At 34.1% G+C, this 24045-nt stretch overlaps 1 protein-coding gene across 1 annotated transcript in view; it reads left to right on the top strand.

The window, feature by feature from the left end:
* LOC132736067 (uncharacterized) overlaps positions 1-23290 on the top strand; it is a 79156-nt gene extending 55866 nt beyond the window's left edge. The window contains exons 3-5 of the mRNA XM_060723115.1: positions 14039-14180; positions 17744-17852; positions 19586-23290. Of these exons, the coding sequence (XP_060579098.1) occupies positions 14039-14180; positions 17744-17852; positions 19586-20033 (699 nt within the window). The 3' untranslated portion in view covers positions 20034-23290. The remainder of the gene's footprint in view (positions 1-14038; positions 14181-17743; positions 17853-19585) is intronic.
* Positions 23291-24045: the final 755 nt, after the last annotated feature.

Below are 24045 nucleotides of genomic sequence, written 5' to 3'. Positions count from 1 at the left end.
AATAGCTATAACATGAATTAAGAATGATTAGTTTAACTTATATATATAAGAGGCCATAACTGTAGGGGTGAGTATGCGAGACCAGGGAGCGAGAGGGCGCTTTTCCTTCGCTTGCATTATAAGGAATTTTATTCATTGTTATATTAAAAAGCGAGAACTAATACAATCCTTGAATTCTTCTTGCAAATCTGCCTTTCAAGAAAACATGAAGTTTTTATGAGAGACTATGTGCAAGATAATCATTACAACCGAAAAACAACCAGCATTGTTACCAATATATTTAAAGCTGTTCACGAGAAAAAAAATGCCATAGATGAACACATACATAAAGAAACATATAGATTGACCTTAGGGCAAAACGTAATCTGAATAACCAGGAAGGCTCGTGGAGCTTGCTTAGCTGCTAAAAATTGCTGTGTATTTGATAGTATTAGTTGAAAATAAGATTGAAAAATTAAGAAGTACCGCTACTAACTACAAGATCATGTCTACATTCAATTTTCTTTAAATACGTAGAAAAAATTTTCAAGTCATTTGATTTCATTTGATCGTATTACATACATTGATACCTGACACTGATTTGGTTCACACTGTCCTACCTTGACCCAGTTCCCAGAATCGCAGAACTCTCTCCTCACCACCTGGCCAATCTTCCTGGCCCCGCCCCGATCCGCCCCCAGACACTCACACGGTTGGCCGAAACAAATATTATCAGCCTGCCAATCTCGGCAACATGCACTAGATCACTACAAAACATGTTATTGATCGTGGAACGAAAGCGTTTTCGCAAGACATTATACAACAATAAACGGAAAACCATATAGACCATATTAAAGATTATTGCAATCTCAATTAGCGATAGTGTTTTAGAGATAAACAAACAATGGTGAGTAATGCTAGATGCATAAGAGACGAAACGTTAACTACGCAAACCCAACAGAGCAAGCGATAGATATATGAGTCTACCAAAAAGACACACACACAATGAAAAGCAGGTATATACGGGGTACGGGGGACAGTGTGGGGCGGAAGGGAGGAAGAGGCGTGGAAAGTTCTAGGGGGACTGTCTCGGGGCCCAACTAGCCGCGAAGATACACATGAGTGGGGGGTTAGACGATAAGGGTGCGATGGTTACGCATCGGCCCGTGAAACGGTGGTAACCCATTTACCCTCCTAACTACCAACCGAACGAATACCTTTTGCATGTGACTCTACCACAACGCCAGCCCTCACTTGTCTGGGGGAACAGTGTAGAAGGAAGAGCCTGATTGCAAGGGGGCAGAAGAGTCGATGTAATTTGTGCCAATAATAACATGCGTCTGTTTATATTACACTCACATTCAGAGGAAAAAATACAATATGTTTGGCGAGTTGGGGGTGCGAACAAGATGGTACGAGGTACTTTAAGGAAGACGACACTGTGCTGTTCAAACGCATCTCTTGAAGAAGTGAGTGATAATGGAAAAAGTTCATGTTTTGTTAAAATTTAACTTCAATAATTCCCTATTAGATAATTAACATTGAAAAATCTATATAAAAAAGGCCCATAAATCTGCTAAACGAAAGTATATTTGCAAAGCTTTTAAAGATTTTCTTTAGTGAAGACGGCACTTATTGCTTCATGCAACCATTTTGATGCTAATAGCCAATCAAACCAAGAAACAATACCAAAAAGCAACAAAAGACCTCTTTTATCGAATTTAACCTTTATCATAAATTGGGTTTTCGTGAAATCAGCATAACTTCTGCCATTTTAAACTTAGTTGATTTTTAATTCTTGTCTACAATTGACTCCGCAGTCATTTAACCCGTACACCAACATTCACGTCTCTCCACACCATCCTGAGACCACACTCTCTTGAATGATTTCCAGATCCCCCAGACAAGAACACGTTTTAGAATCATTAATAATAACAGATGAATTGACGATCATATCAAGTCTTTTTATCTTATCTTTTTATCTTAAGACAAATTAAAACGTTTATTTTCGAATTCGTTAGGTTTGAAAAGGGATTAGATGTAAGTTGAATTCGTGATTTATAACATTAACATAACGTTTTGATAATCATTTTGTTAATGCAAACGATTTCTATGTTGTATGGTAACTGTATAATAGAATCATTTCCCTCACTGAGTTGTAAATTGATCAATAAATATTTAGATTGTAGATCCTGAGAAAACTTTACCAGGGAGTAAAAGTAAAGGGAATAAAAATACAACCATGTTAATACTTCATTTTCTATTCAGCATTATTAGACCTACAACGAGATTTATTCGGAATTGTTACAGAGATAAATATTGGAGAATCTATCAACTATAATCACATAAACGAGACGAGAAAAGAATAAATGAATCGTAAACAGAATGTATCAAATCCCTGCAGATATGGAAGATTATATCTACACTGAGGGAACGGTAAATGAAAAAAATTTCGACCAACATATATTTGTGTAAAGAAATTTATACCTTGCAAACATATACATGCAACTAAAGGAAGATGTACAAAAAACAGAGAATCATTTATTCGTTTACTCATGACCAAATTTATTCAGGGTCGTAATCTCGATGTTATTGCTCAACAACTCAAGGCTTATCTTTTCAGCATATTAGTATCAAGTATTATAAGTAGCAACATTTCAAAAGCAAATCGATGCATTAACATGTGTTGTGACATAATCTACACTCTACTCATCGCCTTAACATACCAAAATGACAGACCGAGCAGCCCCATACCCTCTATTCACCTGCGACGCCTAGCTAAGCTATTCCTACACTACTAACAGTAACCATCTCTCAACCTACCCAATATTCTAGCTCACAACACGCCCGACCACCGACCAAAAAGCACAAAATGATCATGCCAGCTGCCCATTACTGATCTACAAACATGGGGTCACCAACATAGAAAACTCATATAATGAACGGTAAACCACAATATTTTTTTTAAAAAAGGTTTTTTTTTGTTTTTTTTTTTCTTCTATGTCCCTTTAACCCACTCCGTCCATTAGACACTTATACCAAAAAGGAGAAGATTTCGAAATGAGGAACTTCTCCCAAAATACCAATAAGAAGCGCGAAAAGAAATGAACAATAATAGAGAATTGAAGTAAACAAGAGAATAATAATAATGAAATCAAGGGCAATGCTTGATCAATTGAGGGAACTGCACGAGAGGTGGCTACAACACACTTATTTCACAATAGTATTATGTGTTTAAAACAGACAGGTTTTGAACATAATACCGTTCTTATTAAGTACTTTCAAATAAATTGCTGTAAATTAAAACATTGTTTGCCTTCTTCTGTATGATTAGAAGGTACAGTACTTTTTACGATAAATGTTAAAATGAATGACACTGAAAATATTTGGGACAGATGGTTGCAATATCTTTAAATTTGTGATCCACATTTATGTAACGCCCTTTTTCAATAGGTTGAGTTTATAGTTTGCTACATGTTAAATCTACACAGCGCCAAGGCTAGATTTCTTGGTAATTAAGTTTAGTATAGGAAACTAACCCAAACGAAGACTAAAATAAAAGAGCTCTGTAATATGGATAGAACTTATTAGAGTTTAATACATGTCCATTCACTATCAACACATTTGTCATTGAACCTCTACTTTTTGACGATATTTTTAAAAAATAATGTGACGACTGCAGATTATTCCAGTATTCGCCAAAAACCAATGCTGTTGCCAATTATTTTTTTTAACATATAGCTATCCATGGGTAGTGATTTATAAACAATTTTGACAATTATTCCCACCTCCCCCCCAAGGTTTTTTTTTTTTTTTTCAATTCATATATTTAGCTTGTACATAATTATTTTACTTATACTTTATTCAATGTTTTTTGTATTATTCATGATTTTTTCCAAAAATTTTTAGTGTCCCTGTTTTTTTTTTTTCTTTACTATTTTTCTATTGATCTACACTTCATATTTTATAAAAATACTAAGCTCCCCAACACCACAAACACTTTAGGAGCAGTTTAGACATTACTTATGAGTTTAAAGATATTTCAAATGAATCTTGTTTTACAATATAAATGTTACCTACACTTTACATTTCTTTATGCCATATAACGACAATAAGTAGTGGACAATGGAACTCAAAAAGTTGCAATTTAAGATCTACATAAAATCTGCAAAAATGTATATCAAGACAAAGAGTCCTGGATGTTTTAAGTACAGCAAATATAGCTTGGGGTCACAAATTATATCTATTAAGTTTTAATGAACTTTGCGTTAAAATTAAACTTTGAATAAACTTTAAATAACCGTTAACTTTCCATGTGGATTAATTATACATGTTTGAAATATATAGTGCTCCTGCTTCGGGCAAGTTTGAGGGGGGGAGGAGCTATATGACATGCTATTTTTTTTTTCTAATAGTTCCTTTTATCCTCACTCCTCTTTTCTGTATTTTTCATTAGAAAAGTGTGCAATATTTTACATACTCGCAAGAAATTTTTTCGCGCTATTTACAACGGTTTTGAATTTTGTCTAATGGGCTTTATACTTTCTCATACTTAAATTCCTGTGTGGCGAATCAAGGAAGTGTAAAAGAAGATCTGGCGGCGGATGAGGGTTGAAAGCAGGCAGCGCCTCCAGAGTCAGTGCTGAATGGTGTGTCATGAAAATTTTTGGGAAGAAATGTATTTTGTCAACCTGCTCCTCTTTTACCACTATACAACGCCCGCCACACCGCATTCTCAACCCACCCATCTCCACCCAATGGCACTCTATCCAACCCACCCGTACACACGTACCCCAAACAGTGGCTCCCACATATGCCAAAATCTACCTCGCCTTCTACTCCCCGCGCGCCTAGCGTAACCGAGCCAATCACCGCCAAAATACTCCTTTGTGAATATCTTAGAAAAATCAGTCCATAACACCGACAATTATAATACAATATGTAAAACATTTTGACTAGTCTCAGTGCTTATAGTTAAACCACAAAAGCCTTGAACCCTACATGTACCGAATTTCTTCATCTCAAAACACTTCGTCTGTAAGCTTCATCGCCAAACCTCTCACACAAATTACAACACTAGCTCTCCTCCCTATTCCTTGTGAGTAGTCGATGCTACAAAACAAGAAGATTAAGCCACACCTTTTAAAACTCTCGTAACACGCAGCGATACTTCTTAACTGCCTTCAAACAGGAAACCTATCAGAATACTGACCGGAAAATTGCGTGAGCGAGCCGGGCAGATTAGTCGCAACTTCATGGTTGTAAATTCAGTTCATGCTGAGAAATGAATCAAATAAATTGAGATGGGGCATTTCCAGGATAATGTAATACTGTTGATGTTAGCATTAGAGACGAGAAACAATTATATTCCACACATCACCTGCCTCCCCCTCCCCTACACATCACACACCTAAATCCATATCGGCCATTATCAGCTGATTATTGCGGTTAAGCTAAGCATGTGAATAGGGAAACTTACCACATTTGGGGTCAAAACGTTATCCATATATCATTGACCGAGACAAAACATGTAACGGAGATGGATTTCAATGTATGATTATGACATAAAAAATCTTCTGATAAGGCAGCCATTTAATAAGTGTTTATTATGAATGAAAGTGAATTCTGTCCGAATTGAAAATAAAAGTGCACGAAAATTCCGTGCGAATACAATTTTGCTTTTACAAAAGCTTAAAAGGACACATGCAAATAGTTTTCTATAGTTTTATATTTTTGAAACCGGGTTGAACATTTTACTATTTAATTTCATTAGATTTCTATTTTATAATTAAATGAGTTTTACTCTATTTATCTGTTCTTTACACTTTAAACGTCGTATAAAGTCGGATACAGTTACTCGTTTTTTTTCTTCAAAAGTGTCTTCTTACAGACGTGAAGATCAACAGTTCGCTTCAGGACAAAACAACAATTTATCCCTCGGGCTTCGCCTCGGACAAATTTGTTGTTTATCCTAAGTAAACTGTCTTCCTACGTCTGTAAGAAGACACTTTTGAAGAAAAACTCGTACTGTATCCATTACATATTTCCCTTTTTGAAACAGTAAGAACTTTAGTGTTGCCAGTATTTACTTTAAGTTTAAATAGCTCGAAATAAGGAGAAATCCAAACGTCAAAATATCTTACTTTTGACCGAGCCACATTATCTTTCTGTCTTACAAAAACGGGTATATCAAGGATATGCATACGGTCCCCAAACAAAGTTAAAAAAGTCATCAGTTTTTTCCATTCCATGGAATGTGGCATTCAAAAGGAAGCAAATAACTCTTTACGGCATGCAAAAATGTATTTCAAGATAGTGAAAACAGTTGGGCACAAATGTAAAAGTACGTGATTTTGATTAACAAAATATATAGCGCCTTTTCTAGTGCGTTCATCCTTCATCCATAAACTGATAGAAAAACAATATAGATAATTATCCCTAGTTAAAATTATTGTCGTTTGAACAGAGTTTTCACCAATTTATAGCCTGTTGTGTTTATTCTCGATACGATCTTTAACGCCTTTTCGGCCGCTACTTCTCTTTTTCAAAAATGTACAACTTCGTTAATAATTACGAAGTGGCACCACCGGCATAATTTGTTTGTTTTTTTTTTTGTTTTTTTAGTAACTGTCAGGTCGAAAGAAATTCTCTCCCATGTGAGATTATCCACGAGCCATTTGAAGCGAACATTCTAACAACAAATGACAACAACAATAATTTCACTAATACCTTTTTTAGGCCATTTTAATTTATTATATAACTGGTATATTTTTTTGATATAGATTCCACATCGAAAGTCTATTCCAAAGAATGATACATAGTAAATATGGTTTCCTGCGGGGAACATTATTAATGATTAATAGATATCCCTTCCTCATCCTTAATCCGCCTCTTTCCAAACCATTGCTTCACGCCGGAAAACCACAATAGAACAAAACATCAACCGCTCTTGTAATCCCAGGAATACACCCCCTACGCTCTCACAACAAAAATCGAGAGATCAAATAGATTAGTAAGGTACTTTGAGGTCTATGAGTCGAAAATATAAACAAATATTAATCTGATTTAAGAAAATTATTAAATACCATTGTATGAATAATTACGTTGCAAAAAAAAAATAATAAAATAAAAATAAAGTAAACACACAAGTTTACGCAGAAAAATATCTCTATCTATTAAGAGCAGATGCCACAAAACGAATGTTTTAATTCTGTGGATTTTCACTATAAACAATTTATTGTTTGTAAAATTTCAGATAGATATTAAAGAAACATTTCCGATAATTTTCAAAATCCTTCCCCCAACACATCATGCAAGTTTTTCCAACTTTAACGGTAAAAAATAATAATAGAAATAATTAGACACTATCACGTAATAGTGTTATGTTCTTAATTAGGTGTAATTCGGACTAATTTCCCTAGCATTTGTGTCGAGAGACCGGTGTGTATACAATGATTCCCTACAGGTAAATCCGTAACGTACCGGGAAACGGTATTTAGCTAGGTTTTCGAATAGGTCAGTTAACCAATCATGTACGGTTTACAGATCACATGCTCCTCCATGTACCGAAAATAGGTCACGTGCTCCTCCATGCCTCAAAAATTAAACGCGTACCAATACCCTGCGGGCTCTGGCCCGCAGGGAATAATATTTCTAAAACAGCAAGTGATCGGTCTACTATCAAATAAAACATATTTGTAAGTAGATCTATAATTCCACAGCTATTTATAAAGTATGCAAAAAAGAAGAAATTAAATAAAAATGTGGTGTTTAAATTCAGTGTTATGCGGTACATATAATCCGCAATATTCGTGTCAGCAGATATTTTTTAGCAGTCCTAAAACAGCGCACCATTTTGTGTGGAACGAACATGAATGTATTCTTTTATGGGTTGGTCAGGTCATAGAAAAGAAATCGTCATTCCCTGCGGTCTGGAGACCGCAGGGTATTGGTACGCGTTTAACTATTGAGGCATGGAGGAGCACGTGACCTGTTTTCGGTACATGGAGGAGCATGTGATCTGTAAACCGTACATGATTGGTTAATTGACCTTTTCGAAAACCTAGCTAAATACCGTTTGCTGGTACGTTACGGATTTACCTCTAGGGAATTAGTCCGAATTACACCTAATTAAGAACAAAAACTATTACGCGATATTTCTAAATTCCTAAAATTATTTTACTGTTTAAGGTGGAAAAACCTGAATGATGTGTTTGAAAATGATCAATGTATCTTTAAAATCTATCTAAAATTTTACAAACAATAAATTGTTTATACTGAAAATCTACAAAATTAAAATATTCGTAGTGGCATCTGCCATAATAAATAGAGATATTTTCTGCGTAAACTTGTGTGTTTACTTTATTCTTTGTTTGCTCGGAATTATTCATAAAATGGTAGACCTATTTAATCTTTTTCATTAAAAGAAATAATTGTTTTATGATCGACCTTCTCCGGTCTTCCACGGTCACCAGTTTCCAAAGACCTTCTTCTATATTGATCGATTATTGTCAACTATATTCCTGATACAAACGTTTATTTATCCCCCCCCCCCCATACAATGTTGAAAATAGTTCAATGAAATATCTTTATATCATTAAAAATGTTCCCCGCAGGAAACCATTTTACTTGTTATATCTGTTACACAGGTTTTTTGTGACTAGTACGAGTCTTGTTGAGGTCGACACGCTCGTTTGTAAATAATGTTATTTTCGCAATATGTGAGGTTTCCCGAACTGTGCTGTGCTAGTTAAACAATAAATTGTTTAAAACATTCAATGAAAAAATTAAAAGCAATGTATATAGCTTGATTATATTTTTAAGCTATTTAGTGCATTTCGATTAGCCCACCATTACTATTTTGTCCAGAAATATACGGTTTCTTTGCCAGGAGTATGATATTTTGACGTTGCAAGGAAAAGTTGTGGTTATTGCCCTATCATTTTTATGAACGAGTTATGCCCCCTTATTTAGAAAATTTCTAGTTATTTGATATTTTCGTTGATTTTCTGTGCAGAGATTGTACATTCTGAAATGAAATTTGGTATACAAATTTATTGTAAGAATATCTAGGACAGTGTATTGTGTACGATGGAGCAATCATTTTCAGAGTTATGCCCATTGAACTTAAAACAATTCCAATTATCGACACGTATATCCATGGTATATGTTATGAAGTAAAGAATATAATAAAAAAAGTAGGTTAGTGATAATAATTTATAGAAATTAATGATTTTTTGTACATCCTTAAGCTCTGATTTTAGCTTTGACACATCGTTCGTGATAGGTTGATGCATATCAGATAGTACTGGATAGCACGATTAAATATCAGTTATCACCTTGGCTAGCATGTCCGCCATATTATCTCACTAGGCTTCCTGTTTTAGATTTATTTCTGGCCAAGATCATTTAAAATACATTTTAATGTTTAGGTAGAATATCCCTAATGGGCACTAAAAGAAACTATAAAATTGACAACGTAGGGCCTTTATATGCCTTAAAATAACCTCTATGCAAAATGTAAACAAAATCTATCGCATAGTTTATGAGTAATGGACATTTTTTCTGATCTAAACCTTTGCTATTAAAAGGGCTCTTTATCAGAAATGAGGAACTCTAAATAATTTATAAGAAGGGCTCTTTTTCAGAAATGAAGAACTCTAAATAATTTATAAAATCATCCTAATGAAAAATGCTTTCCCATTAATTTTTGGTAAGAAACAAATAACAACATTCAGCTAACAATACACATAAGCAAAATGATTGTTTCTACTCAAAATTTATGAAATATGTATGAAAATGTTACTCTATCCCACCCATTTTAACACGTGTTTGGCCATTTTCATACTTAGAGGGCCTAATTTAAAATAAATGTATGCCTAAAATTTACCAAAATGAGTACCTGTTTTCAAAGTTTCCCTAAATTTTCTAAAAAGTATATTGTTTCATCTTTTTAAATATTAAATACTTTTACCGTCTAGCTTTGATTTTTATTACACTTTGAAAATATCAGGTACCATATTTGTTATGATATTTAGCGTTTTATTGCCAATAAATACCTACAATTATTATATATTAATTAAATTCACTTTTTTCTTTTAGTAAGGGATCTGAGAGATACATAAACAATGTTGAAAAGAAGAGAGAAAAAAATTGCCCATTCTGGGGTTTGAACCCACGCCCCTCAGACAGTAATCCTAGCCTATTTGAATACTATTCAAAGCGGAGGTAATGCATTAGGTGTATACTACCTTAACCAAAGCATAATTTATTGGAATTAAATCTACACATACACAAAATAAACACACAAAAAATGCACGCGTGAAATGACTGCGAAGGATTGGTCAGCTGTGCACTGCATAACTTTACAAGAAACGAAAAAAAAAGTTACTTTCAGGATTGTTTGTTAAGATCTGAAATCAGTTTATGAAACTAAAGGGGAAGCATTACGAAACGAAAATTCCATTACGTCCGCACTAATATTATTCTTTTATCGCTTAAGTATTTAAAAGCTGACTATAAAAGTTTGGAAGCCAGAACTATGTCCGCACCACACTATCCAAATCATCTCGGAAAGAAACAAATTTGAAAGATATATACATTCATTTTGTTTTTTGAAATGAACTTGTTTTCTAGTTTCTGATATACAACAAATAGATAGAATGGAACAATCAGATGTTTTAATACAATGCAATATAACAGCGGATAAAAAGATAAACAGTTCCCTTTATGAGTTGAGACAACGTGTTAACTTTAAGCCTGGTTCCATGATATTAAGTATAGGTAAACAACAAACAGTTGAATTAAATTTTGTATACTGAGATAAGAAAACATTGTGTAAATAGAAATGGTTTGCAAAGAAAACAAGAACTTTAAAATTGTTCCTGAAGTGTAAAGCCGATGTATGTGATATTTTAGGTTCTTGGTTTTTATAAGTGACTCGCAAAATAAATCGTGTCATTCCGCAGTAAACATATGCGTCTTGTAGACTCGGCTGCAGCCGATCAATAACCCACAATTCTAAACATTCCTATACATATTTATCTTGTCTACATCCTACAACACAGAAATGTTAGCGTGATGAAATAATGGAAATTAACGCTTAATTGTAGAAAACACATCTACAGATTTATTACTGCTCACTGTTCAAAGCGTGACGTAATCGCTGTGAGGAGTTTGAGTTCATATTTAGAAATATTTTTGGCTACATAGTATCTTTGTAAATACAAAATAAACATATGTGTTGAATTCACAAAAGAATATTCATGTTTAAAATTTACCACCCTATAGGTGCTATCAATATGTACATAAACTATCATAAAAAGATGTTCGTGAAGTTGGCAGCCTAGCAGTCTGAAGTTGGCAGCCCAGCAGCCTAGCAGCCTGAAGTTGGCAGCCTAGCAGCCTGGCAGCCTAGCAGCCTAAAGAAAACTAAGAATAGTACGAACATGAAAACCGTCGGAAATACATTAGTAGCAATTCTTTAGATCAATTTATGCATTTTTCAATCTCGTGATCTTTATTTTTTAAGATGTTGAACTTTATCGTAACATAATTTTTTCATTCTGACGCTTCGAAATTTGTGAAGTTAGCAGCCTAGCAGGATAGTACAAACATGAAAACCGTCGGAAATGAATCGGTAGCAATTACTTAGACCATTCCACGTCTTATTGCAGTATCGCGTACTTATTGTTTTTTTAAAAATAACTTTTTTTTTACTTTGACACTTCGAAATTTGTGAAGTTAGCAGCTTAGCAGCCTAGCAGCCTAGCAGCCTAAAGAAAACTAAGGATAATATAAACACGAAAACCGTCGGAAATTAGTCGATAGCATATACTTTGACTATTCCACGTCTTTTTTCAGTATCGCGAACTTTATTTTTTTTTAAATATTGAGCTTTGTTTTTTTTTTTTTTTTTTTTTTTTTTTTTTTGATAGTTCGAAATTGTGAAGTTAACAGCTTGGCAGCCTAGCAGTCTGGCAGCCTAGCAGCCTAAAGAAAACTAAGGATAATACAAACATGAAAACCGTCAGAAATGAGTCGGTAGCACATACTTAGACTATTCCACATCTTTTTGTCAGTACCGCGTACTTTTTTTTTAAATATTGAACTTTTTTTTGACACTTCGAAATTTGTGAATTTAGCAAACTAGCAGCCTAACAGTCTGGCAGACTAACAGCCTGGCAGCCTAACAGCCTGGCAGCCTAGCAGCCTAAAGAAAACAAAGGATAATACAAACATGAAAACCGTCGGAAATGAATCGGTAGCTCATCCTTAGACCATTCCACGTTTTATTTCAGTATCGCGATCTTTATTTTTTTAAATATTGAACTTTATTTTATTTTTCAGTCTGACGCTTCGAAATTTGCGGGATTGTTTTCTTTAGGCTGCCAGGCTGCTAGGCTGTTAGGCTGCTTACTTCTCAAATTTCGAAGTGTCACAAAAGAGTTAAATATTAAAAAAAATAATAAAGTTCGCGATACTGAAAAGAGACGTGGAATAATCTAAGTATGAATGAAAAAAATATGTTACGATAAAGTTCAACATCTTAAAAAATAAAGATCACGATATTGAAAACTGCGTGGAATGAAAAGAGACGTTGAATAGTCTAAGTATGTCCTACCGACTCATTTCCGACGGTTTTCATGTTTGTATTATCCTTTGTTTTCTTTAGGCTTCTAGGCTGCTTGGCTGCTAACTTTACAAATTTCGAAGTGTAAAAATAAAAAAAAAGATAATTATTTTAAAAAAATAAGGTACGCGATGCTGAAATAAGACGTGGAATGGTCTAAGTATTTGCTACCGATTCATTTCCGACGGTTTTCATGTTTGTACTATCCTGCTAACTTCACAAATATCGAACGTCAGAATGAAAAAAATATGTTACAATAAAGTTCAAAATCTTAAAATTAAGATCACGATATTGAAAAAGGCGTGGAATGATCTAAAGAAGTGCTACTTATGTATTTCTGACGGTTTTCATGCTTGTACTATTCTTAGTTTTCTTTAGGCTGCTAGGCTGCCAGGCTGCTAGGCTGCTAGGCTGCCAACTTCAGGTTGCTAGGCTGCAAGGCTGCCAATTTCACGAACATCATAAAAAGCAGATTTTTAAGTAAAGAAACTTTTTTACCTGTAATAATGAACGCAGATACATAGTTTATTCATGCTTTTATTCAATTAGAAATATTCAGTAAGAATTCCATAGCTTTCATTAAACATATTGATTATATAAAATTAAGGTAAAAGTAATAATAATAAGATAACTTTACTCAAGGATGAGCCAAGTATATCTTTAACACATTTTTCTAAAGCAGCTACATTTACTGTTTGCTTTACCCTTTACCTCATATATACGCGAAACAAAACGCACTTTCGCCCCCCCCCCTCATTAAGACCTCAAATAGTGGGCCCCAAATACATGTTTTCGTTTGAGAATTGTTGTTAAAAAGTGACCACTTTTTCTGCGCCCCCCCCAAACCAAAATATACAGTCCAGGGAGTTGCCAGAAGGGGGATGTGCCCCATTTTGTTTGGGGGTTTGAAGGGGGCGGTGGTCCCCCTCATCGCCAAGAAAAGTTTTGACTTGTGAGAGGCTAAAAATGACCCCAGATCAATCATAAGGTAACGTGTAACCAACGCTGAAAAGCATCTGACTCTATCTAAATCCATTGAGAAGTTGGAGCACTTTGAAATCAATTTTGATAGATAAACTCAACGCAAAATAATTATTTGTTTGCAATTTTGAGATGTCCCCTCGTTGGTAACAGGAAATTTAAGCCTGGAGCATGTTGTTACAAAGGCAACGGTCCAGTCAACATTTTGTGCCAAGTTTGATTAGTATTGAAGCAGTTTTTAAAGTTTTGCAGCAAATTTGAACTTGTAAACGGGATACTTTTCAATGAAAACAACGGTTTTTACCATTTTTCCACAAAAAAGCTCATGAAGTAATGGGTTAAACAATCTCATTAAAAGTCTCTAATCATTTTCGCGTTACGTACCTAAAATTGTAAGTGTTTAAGAATTTCTTAGCAAAGTATTTTTTATTATTTTTATTATTCAAGTACGACGGTAATGGTTTGAAATGCTTTTGCGGCAACAGTATGCAGTCGAATATTGAGGAAGCGGTCTGTAACTTAACTTGTCCAGACAGCGGTCTTCCGGAATGTCCGACATTCGGCGAAATAATATTGTTCAGAACTGGCGGTAAGTCATTCTCCTCTTTCCAGCATAACATTTTTTCACATTAGGAAGCCTATAGTAAGCGTTTCCTAAAAAGTTGGCATTGAATTTCCATTTTAAAGATATGTAGAGGATATTTCTTTGTTTAAGTGTTATACAAAATTTTATTTCATCGAACAGTAGTCTCAATAGTTTACGAGATTTAACACATTTCATTTTTTTGACGTATGCTTGAATACAATTTTTAAATTTCATCAATATTAACTCGAATATCAAAAATCTGTTTTTTTTCCCACTGGTAGCCCTCAATTTCAGACGATTTCCTCATAAATATTATAAAAAGTATTTCAAGTAAAAATAATTTAAAAATTCAACGTTATATGGTGATGATATTATCTATTTTATTCAGAAATATCAATGGTAGCTTGTTGCTATTATAAAATCAAATAATTCCAGTAGAAGAAAAAGTCACACCATTCGACCTTATTGTCGTTATTTTCGGCGAAAGTTTATATTTGACCAGGCTTTGTTTAATATAAGCGGTCGCCATTTTTAAAATGTGTATTTCTCGTGAGGAAAATAATTGGGATTTCATTTGGATTTGTTAGTCATACATCTATTAATAAGAAAGAAAACTTATTGACTAAAAAAATGTTGACAGATGTATAAAGATTAAAAAAGCGACTAGCAATCTGGAAAACATTGAATTGTTGAAAGGCTGTCTTACGAACTAACTTGGTTGTTTACTTATTCTTTGGGCTAGTGACTGTCATTGCTTTTCATATTGCTTAAGGCGGCGGTTATTGCTTGTTTATTTTTCAGAATGTAAAAATGAAACAAAAATTTTGAGTTGATAGTTGGTTATTTGAATGAATTGAAGGAAGTTTTTGCTGTTGATTCCTCCTAAACTTTAAGGTTTTTTTTATCAATTTCTGTTTGCTTTTATCTAATCAGCCCTGGAAATGTCAATATTGCAGGCAAAAATACAATTGAGGTACCAAATTATCAAATATAATTTTCACGGATAAATCGGTTGTCCATTCATAAATGAAACGCCGCATTATTTGATAAACATAGTCTTTTGGACTTCCTAATTAGCTATCAAAACGTACTAGATTTGAATATCGAAATTTTGTCAACCGGTGCAAGTCAAATTTTGACTTTTTTTGTTAACAAAACGCGTGCTTTTTTTTAATGTACCTTCCATGATTTTCTGCGAATCGCTAACAGATATATCTGGTGTAATTAACAAAACGCGTCCTTTTTGTATTTTCTGATTGGAGATCAGTAAATACATAGCGGACATTCAATCTCTGACACAGATTTTCACGACAAACCTAACAACAAGTAGTTCTCAAAACAGCTTAAAACTAGCGATTTAAAAGAAAGAAATATTTTTATTTTGTTACAAGTACAGTGAGTTGGCCAATAACGGGTCACTAGCGAAACTTTTAGTGTTTATGAACGAACGATTTTTAGATTCATATATAAATGTATGATGATTAGAAGTATTTTATTACCCTTTTACTGTATACTTCTTGTGAATTCATATTTTGAATGCATCGTGGTGTATTTACCGTTTCCAAACCCTTTGTAAACATGCCAATAGCGGGTCAAATCGGCCATTAGCGGGTCACGTGATATACGAACGGGGGGTTTTCTCAAAACATTAATTATCTGTCAAATTCTTCCCTTAACCAGGAAAATATTACGCAACTATGTGTTACCGCTGAGTATTAAAGTGAAAAGGGTACCAATAAGTAAAGAATCCAAGTGGCAGCTGCATGATTGTGGTAAAAACAATAATGATCCAACAAATTACAACGCATTCAAAGGTTAAAAGTAGCGTTGGCTTATAGAATTGTCAATAAATGCACAATCACAAATTACGCGGATGAATATGATTTTAATCAATGAAAATGCTATTTTTTGCGATGTCGATTACCGTATACTACACAAATAAATCTGACAGCCGAGTAGTGGAATATATAGATTCTACATGTCGGATTTGTTTTGGCGAGAAGATTTTCGTTTAATATTTACTTCAATTTTAAACACCAGGTTTATCCTGAACAAAATACCTCGAAATTAATAAGGATTACAAACCCGAAATGCAATGGAAGTTTTAAATTTAGAATGACTGGATTTTATTCAGGCAATGATTTTATAACTTCTCCGTGGTGCAGAGGTAACGCGCTCGTTTCGTGTGTGATAGGTCTGGAGTTCAAATCCCTGTCGAGGCAACATTTTTTTTAAATTCTTTTTTAAGTTTCTTTGTTCAAGAAGTAGCCATGATATGCAAGGATAAAGTGTGGCTGTCATAAAAAAATGAACATAAATGATTTTTTGATGCAACTGTAGTTATGCAAAATTCCGTATGTATCAAACTCTGGTGCCTTGCAAGATGAATAAACTAATACAGGAAAATACATACAGATATACAGTACGATTTAGATTACACAGATCAGAAAATACCACAGAGCTTGCAGCCCTTTGATTTTTCAATGTACCTTCCATGATTTTCTGCGAATCGCTAACAGATATATCTTGTGTAATTCCTTTAAAATTTTGACATGACCTGATAAACCAACGCGTTCTAACAGATAAACCTATGTCAAAGCAAAAGGTTGATAAAATGACGTTCGTTTACATTCGCGAAAAACGAAATATAACTATACGGTATGAAAATGGCAAGGAATTCTATCAAAAATGAAAAAGAGTTTTGCACTTGCACTTTTCATTATCGACAATGAACGGACTCAATCCAACTGAGCCTGCAAAATGTTCGATTTGCCGTGTTTGGCTTTTTTAGGGATTCTGATTTTTTCTTTTTTACGTGACTCCATATATGTAAACCAATATAATTAAGAAATAATATCGGCCTCAGCCGTGTTTATAGGATATTTAACACCGATTTGGAGTTTGGATGCGTAGGAATTGACCACAAAGGCCGTAGGCATGAGTGGTTAATTTTTTCGCATCAAAACGGCAAAACCGGTGTTCAATAGCCGATAAAAACGACTCATAACGAAAGTATTTCAATTCTAACAAGATAAGATAAGGAAGATCACAAACGTTATTTTTTCAAGCGGAAATAACTTCCGGTACCGATTTTCGTATTATAATGCTGTTCGATTTCGCACCCTACTTTTATTAAGATATAGAAATTATTAAACAAAAGAAATAATAAGAAAAAAAGTTATGTTATCAAGTTTTCAACAATAAAACCTTACGTCTTAGAATAGATTGTATTGTGTTTACATCAGTGCCCAATTTATCATTCTTGTATGTTTGAAATGACGTCAGCGTTTATGAATGAGTTATATACTTAGGATGCTTACGGATTGGCGCCAATTATTAACTAATATGGATCAAATCTGTGGCGTAAGTGTTTGTTATATATTATTTATTTAGATATTGTATGAAAAGAAAACATGTAAGAACTGAAAATATAAATAAAAATGTTTTATTGTTGTTTTAAAAGGCTTTGTAAACTATATAATCGAGGGATAAAACATAACAGCCGCATATGCAAGTAGTCCCTAACCATGGTTATTGGCAGTTTAACACCGGATTATTTTTTCCAGGTATTCATGAAGAAAATAACAGTGGAAATCACAAGACTCTTATACCTGCTATATCTGCTGGTTTTCTTCTAGCTGCAGGAACTTATATTATTTTTATCTGGATCAGATGGTAATCAATAAATACAGTGTAAATATATTGTTAAGGTTCAACCAAATAACATTCATACATATACAACAGTTTAATCCATGCAAAAAAAAGGCGTTTTATATAAAAATTATTATTAAAGTTCATCTATATACAACATCTTTATCAAATGTTAGCTAGAATTGCCATTGTCGCGATAATCTATTAATCAATAATAGCTTACATGTCTACGTAACGAAATTGTAATAGTGCTTTAAAACTTTCGCCAATATGAGTAAAATACATTCTTTAAACAAGTACAACATTGTCACAAAATTAACCCGTCATAAAATCTTGACGATTAGTAGTGTGGCAAGCAAGATCATCCCCATACATATTTTCGTCTGAAATTTTACCTCTATGGGTGAGTTTGACCTTAGTTGCAGGGATCTCGATCTTATGCGCGACACCCTTGCAATTATGAAAATTTGAGCCAAGTTATATTAATTTCCCTTGATGAATGTGTAAGTTTTGCTCCGGAGAAACATATTTCAAAGAGATCTAAGTGAGACCTTGACATTTGAACTGGGTTGAGACTTGGTTCATGAGAGGCAATGAAAAGTTATATAAGTAACATGAACAAGCATGTTGGTGATATGCTCGGGAAATATTTGGGTATCTCAACATCTTTAGTGACATTGACCTTGCAAATATAAACGACATTTTTCACACCTAAAGTAGTGAAAGTACCAATTTCTGTACTATCCCTCGATAAATTATGGCTAAATGGTTCCTATCCACATCTTCACATTTTTATCTAAAATTTTGATCTATATGTGTGGCCTTGACTCTGTTTGCAGGGATGTAAATCTTAAAGATTCCTCCGTTGGTGTAGGAGATATCCTGCAGACATTGTCTAGACACTGCATCGTCTTTAGTGACCTTGTTTTTGCATATATAATTATAGTGACCTTAATTAAATGTGTCACAGCCATAGTCTTGACTATGACCATCTTTAATAAATGACGACTAAATGGTCCCAATATACTTCTTCATATCTTATCAGCACTTTGACCGCCTTGCAATGATAAACATTTGTGACAAGTTATATAAAAATTCTTTTATACGCGTAAAATGTGTGATCTGGGCAAGCATTTTCCCAATTTTAATTTCGGTGACCTCTGGATGCCCGACTGACCAGTGTGAATTGATTGTGTCGGGGCAGCGTCTGTGAACGTGGACTTTACTTGTTGAACTTTATTCTCATTTTTTTCAATACCTTTGACATTTCTTCTAGAGACCTGCTTTATGTGCGCAACACGGTATCCCATGGTGGTGAATATTTCTATGGTTAAAGTCGTTATCTTCGAACATTGTGCCCCTCATCGCTGTTTGTTCGATCCCGACAATGATTTTAGAGTATTTCATGTGAGAGGCTATCCAGCTAGCTTACGGAACGCCGGTGGTTCTACTCAGATGCCTGTTCAAGTCTTAAATAATGCACGAAAGGGTACCTGAGATTTTCCTCCGCCAGTAAAGCTTGAATGCGCCATATGACCTACACTGTGAAGGTGTCACGTAAAACCCAATTATTCAAACAAACAAACATCAAACAAGCTTACAAAATTTCAGCGAATTTATACAATTTTATTGCATAAAGTATTATAGAAACACCAAAAATATCCACTGAAATTCAATGTGAGGAATAAGCCATATAAACCATAGTTCTTTCTCGAATTTACCTTTATTAACGGATTCACCTTTAAATATATTTTAAGGCGAAAATATCAAAGGAACCAACAGCAAGACACTCTCCACGAAACCCCGACATTAGATAATGCAACAGCACCAGACGACCCGTACACATATGCTGAGATAGATCTTCAGGATTCATCAGCAAATTGCACACAACAACTTACTGAAAGAAAACCTGTTCCCATAATTGAATGTGCAATGTTCCGAAAGCTTCCAGAACTCCCAACATCTGATTATCTTGCAGTAACAAACGATGCTGACAATTACAATGAAATAGAACCTAAGAATTCACCAGATTGCCTGGAAGCTGGAATCAAATACTCTGATACGAAGTCCAAATTTCAATACGATTATGCTTATTCCCTTCAACCTCAAAATCAAATTAACAAAACCATTTATAATAACATTGAATTCAACAGTGACGGAACTTCCACAGAAATACCTGTACAAGAAGACAGCTCTGAAATTTAAAATCGTAGAATCGTGCTTTGGATTTGGTCAATAGGTTCTTACATTGATATTCAGCAAATGCCTTGCTACCGCCAAATTCAAATACACCTTTTTACTTTAAACGATCTGTATATAAAACTGACATCGTATTAAGAGCCAAGTTGACTTTTCGAAGACAAATAACATTCAAAGCCGGCAGTCAAAATTCGTTTATCCCTTATACAGTGTAACTTCTGAATTCCGAAAACTTTTGAAATCCGAACACTATCCAGAGTCCAAAAATGTGTTCTTTTGTTTTAAATGGGATTCATAATTCTGAATTCCGGAAATTTTAAATTCTGAATTCCGAACGATAAAATTTGGAATATTTTAATTAAATCATAATTCCCAAATCCGGAAATTTGAAAGGGTGAGAAGGATTATTTTATTTTAAATTATAAAACATGTGTAAATCTTTTGATTTTGGTATTAATATTGGTAAATGGAAAAACTTTTAACATGTTATACGCTGATGATATCGCTATATAAGCCGATAATGCTAAAGATCTACGGATATTGTTAAATGTGCCTTAAATGACTTGTGTTCGTTGAATGATATGACTGTTTACCCTTTGAAAAGAAAATTGAGCCGCGTCACGACAAAAACCAACATAATGGGTTTGCGACCAGCATGGTATGATCAGGATCCATGCTGTTCGCTATCAGTTTCTCTACTTGCTATAACAGCATGGATCCTGATCAGAGTGCGCGGAGCAGGCTGGTCTGGATCCATGCTGGTCGCAAACCCATTATGTTGGTTTTGTCGTGACGCGGCTCATTTTAATGTTATTCACTTCCGTCTGATAGCTGTTCTACGTACGACTGTTGCCTTTAAATATGGTGATAATGTATAAACATAGTTGATAGGTATACTTATTTAGGTGTCATATTACACGAGCATCTCGATTATTCAATAACTGTTAAAGCTGCTGCTCAGAGTGCTAGTCGCGCATTGCAATTTAATTCTTCGGTCTAGACACAGGTCCGCATTTTGTAAGTTTGGGTGTAGGTTGCTCCCATTAGAATTGAAACTGGCAGGCACGATGGTTTGTCAATAGATGAAATAATTTGTCCATTTCGTGATACTACAGAAAATGAATATCATGTTGGTTTTTTTTTTGTTTCATTTGTTATGCTGTATTTTTTTCATTTAATTTTTTTAAAATACTTTTTGTAAAATTATTATATTTTTTTGTTTATGTTATAAAAAGTTTTTTTAATTATTGAAATTTAGAAATATGTAAATTATTAATTAGCCAGGTCCCTGACATGTTTATTGCAATTTACGTGTCTGACACATTTATGTTTTTTTACGTCACATGTATAACAACGTAATTATTATTATTAATTTTATTTACAACATTTATTTAAAGTTTTTTTACTTAATTATTTGTTTAACTTAAAAAAAGTAACTAAAGGGCCGCTAACTTTTAACATCTGACGTGTTAATTAGTTTAATTAAACCATTTTTATTGGTTAAATTTATTTTATATTTAATAAAATGTATTTTTATTGGTTAATATTTTCGTGTTTGAGGGTCATTTTTTATTGGTTAATTATTTAAACCTTTGTTACAATTATTTTTGAGATAGAAGGATTCAAACAGTTATACAGTAAACATGTAATTGTTTAAGTTTAACCCTTAATATATATATATAGATATACATGTACGCGAAACAACGTACTTTCGACCCCCCCCCCCCTTTTAGGCCTCAATTAGTGAAAAAAATGTCCTATTGGGGGCCCAAACACATGTTTTCATTTGAGAAATGTTGCTAAAAAAGTGAGCACTTTTTCGGCGCCGCCCTCCATCCAAAAGATACATCAGGGGGTTGCCCCCTTCTGTTTGGGGGTTTGAAGGGGGCGGTAGTCCCCCTCATCTCCAAGAAAATTTTGAACTGTGAGAGGCTAAAAATGACCCCAGGTCAATCATAATGTAACGTGTAACCAACGCTAAAAGCCTTTGACTCTACCTCAATCCCTTGAGAAGTTGCAGCACTTTGAAATAAATTTTGATGGAAAATATCAAGGCAAAATAGTGATTTTTGGCAATTTTGAGATGTCCCCTCGTTGTCATGGTAACAGGAAATTTAAGACCGAGCATGTTGTTACAAAGGCAATGGTCCAATCAACATATGTGCCAATTTTGCTTAGTATTGAAGCATTGTTCATAGTTTCATAGCAGTTTGAACTTGTAACAGGAGGCTTTTCAATGAAAACGGCCATTTTTCACAATATGCTCACGAGGGAAAGGGTTAACTAAAAAAATTAAAAATTTTACAAAACAACAATTTTTCACCAAAATTAGGTTAAAGGCTACATGTTAACATGGAAAAACTAGATTTAGGGTGATTCCAAAGTTTTTCATTATTTTTTGTTAACTAAAAAAAATAAAAATGTTACAAAACAACAATTTTTCACCAAAATTAGGTAAAAGGCTACATGTTAACATTGAAAAACTAGATTTAGGGTAATTCCAAAGTTTTTCATTATTTTTTGTTAACCCTTTACCTCATATATACGCGAAAAAACGCTCTTTCGACCCTCCCCTTTTTTTAGGCCTCAATTAGTGGGAAAAATGTCCTATTTTGGCCCCAAACACACGTTTTCATTTAAGAAAGGTTGCTTAAAAAAAGTGAGCACTTTTTCGGTGCCGCCCCCATCCAAAAGATACATCAGGGAGTTGCCAGAAGGGGTTCGTGTCCCCTTCTGTTTGGGGGGTTTGAAGGGGGCGGTATTCCCCCTCATCTCCAAGAAAATTTTGGACTTGTGAGAGGCTAAAATGACCCCAGGTCGATCATAAGGTAACGTGAAACCAACGCTGAAAAGTGTTTGACTCTACCTCAATCCCTTGAGAAGTTGCAGCACTTTAAAATAAATTTTGATGGAAAAAATCAAGGCAAAATAGTGATTTTCGGCGATTTTAGATGTCCCCTCGTTGTCATGGTAACAGTAAATTTAAGACCGAGCATGTCGTTACAAAGGCAATGGTCCAATCAACATTTGTGCAAAGTTTGATTAGTATTGAAGCATTGTTCATAGTTCCATAGCAGTTTGAACTTGTAACTGGAGGCTTTTCAATGAAAACGGCCATTTTTCACAATATGCTCATGAGGGAAAGGGTTAAAGTGTTAGTGCCGCAGTTTTCTGCGGTGCATTTTAATGTACATGTACATTTATTGTTGTTTTTAACCGGTTGAAGTTATTGTTATAAAAATATAAAAAAAAACTATATGATAAAAACGAAAAATGAACGTACTAAGTTGTAATTAAAAAACCTTTAGTTATTATAGACACAAGAGGACCATGTTGGCCCTATATCGCTCACCTTAAGGAATAGATCTTATAAAGTACTTTTTTTTAAAAAACATGCAACAGGTTTATAAAATTCTTTAATGTCATTTAAAGGTTAGTGTCAAATGTAATGTTTCTTTGGCCGACAGCAACAAGAATGCTAACAAGTGTTTAGAAATACCTCTTTTTTTCTTATCGTTAAAGTACATGTTGCTAAAAAGTACACTCCATGTAGCGTGTTTACATCATAATTAACAACAAAAATGACAAAAAGACAAAAATGGCCAGGTTGCATTTGTATACCAAATAACATGACTCATGAGGCTGTGATGTTACAAAAATTTCATACCATTGACCATTTATATCGAACATTTATCTAAGTCGGTAAACAGGAAGTAGATAAGCGATAGACCTGAACTTTGCAGTCAGAATACCAAATATCAAGAGGCTGTGATATGTAGTTGCTAAGAAATTTCCTTCCATTTACAATTAATGCCGAAAATTTTACTAGGTCAGAAAACTGAAAGTGGATGAGCCACATACCTGAAATCATATCAATGCTGTATACCAAACATCAAGAGGCTGTAATAAGTAGTTGCTGAGAAAATTGTTACGAAAAATTCGTACCATTGTCAATGACCATTATTATGAATTTAACTAATGAGAAAATGGTTACGAAAACTTCGTACCATTGACCATT

Source organism: Ruditapes philippinarum, unplaced genomic scaffold (assembly GCF_026571515.1).
Source record: "Ruditapes philippinarum isolate M1 unplaced genomic scaffold, ASM2657151v2 ctg4175_1_1_1_1, whole genome shotgun sequence".
NCBI classification, from domain to species: Eukaryota; Metazoa; Mollusca; class Bivalvia; order Venerida; family Veneridae; genus Ruditapes; species Ruditapes philippinarum.
Note: the sequence above shows the minus strand (reverse complement) of the source record. Positions and strands in the feature narration are given on the sequence as shown.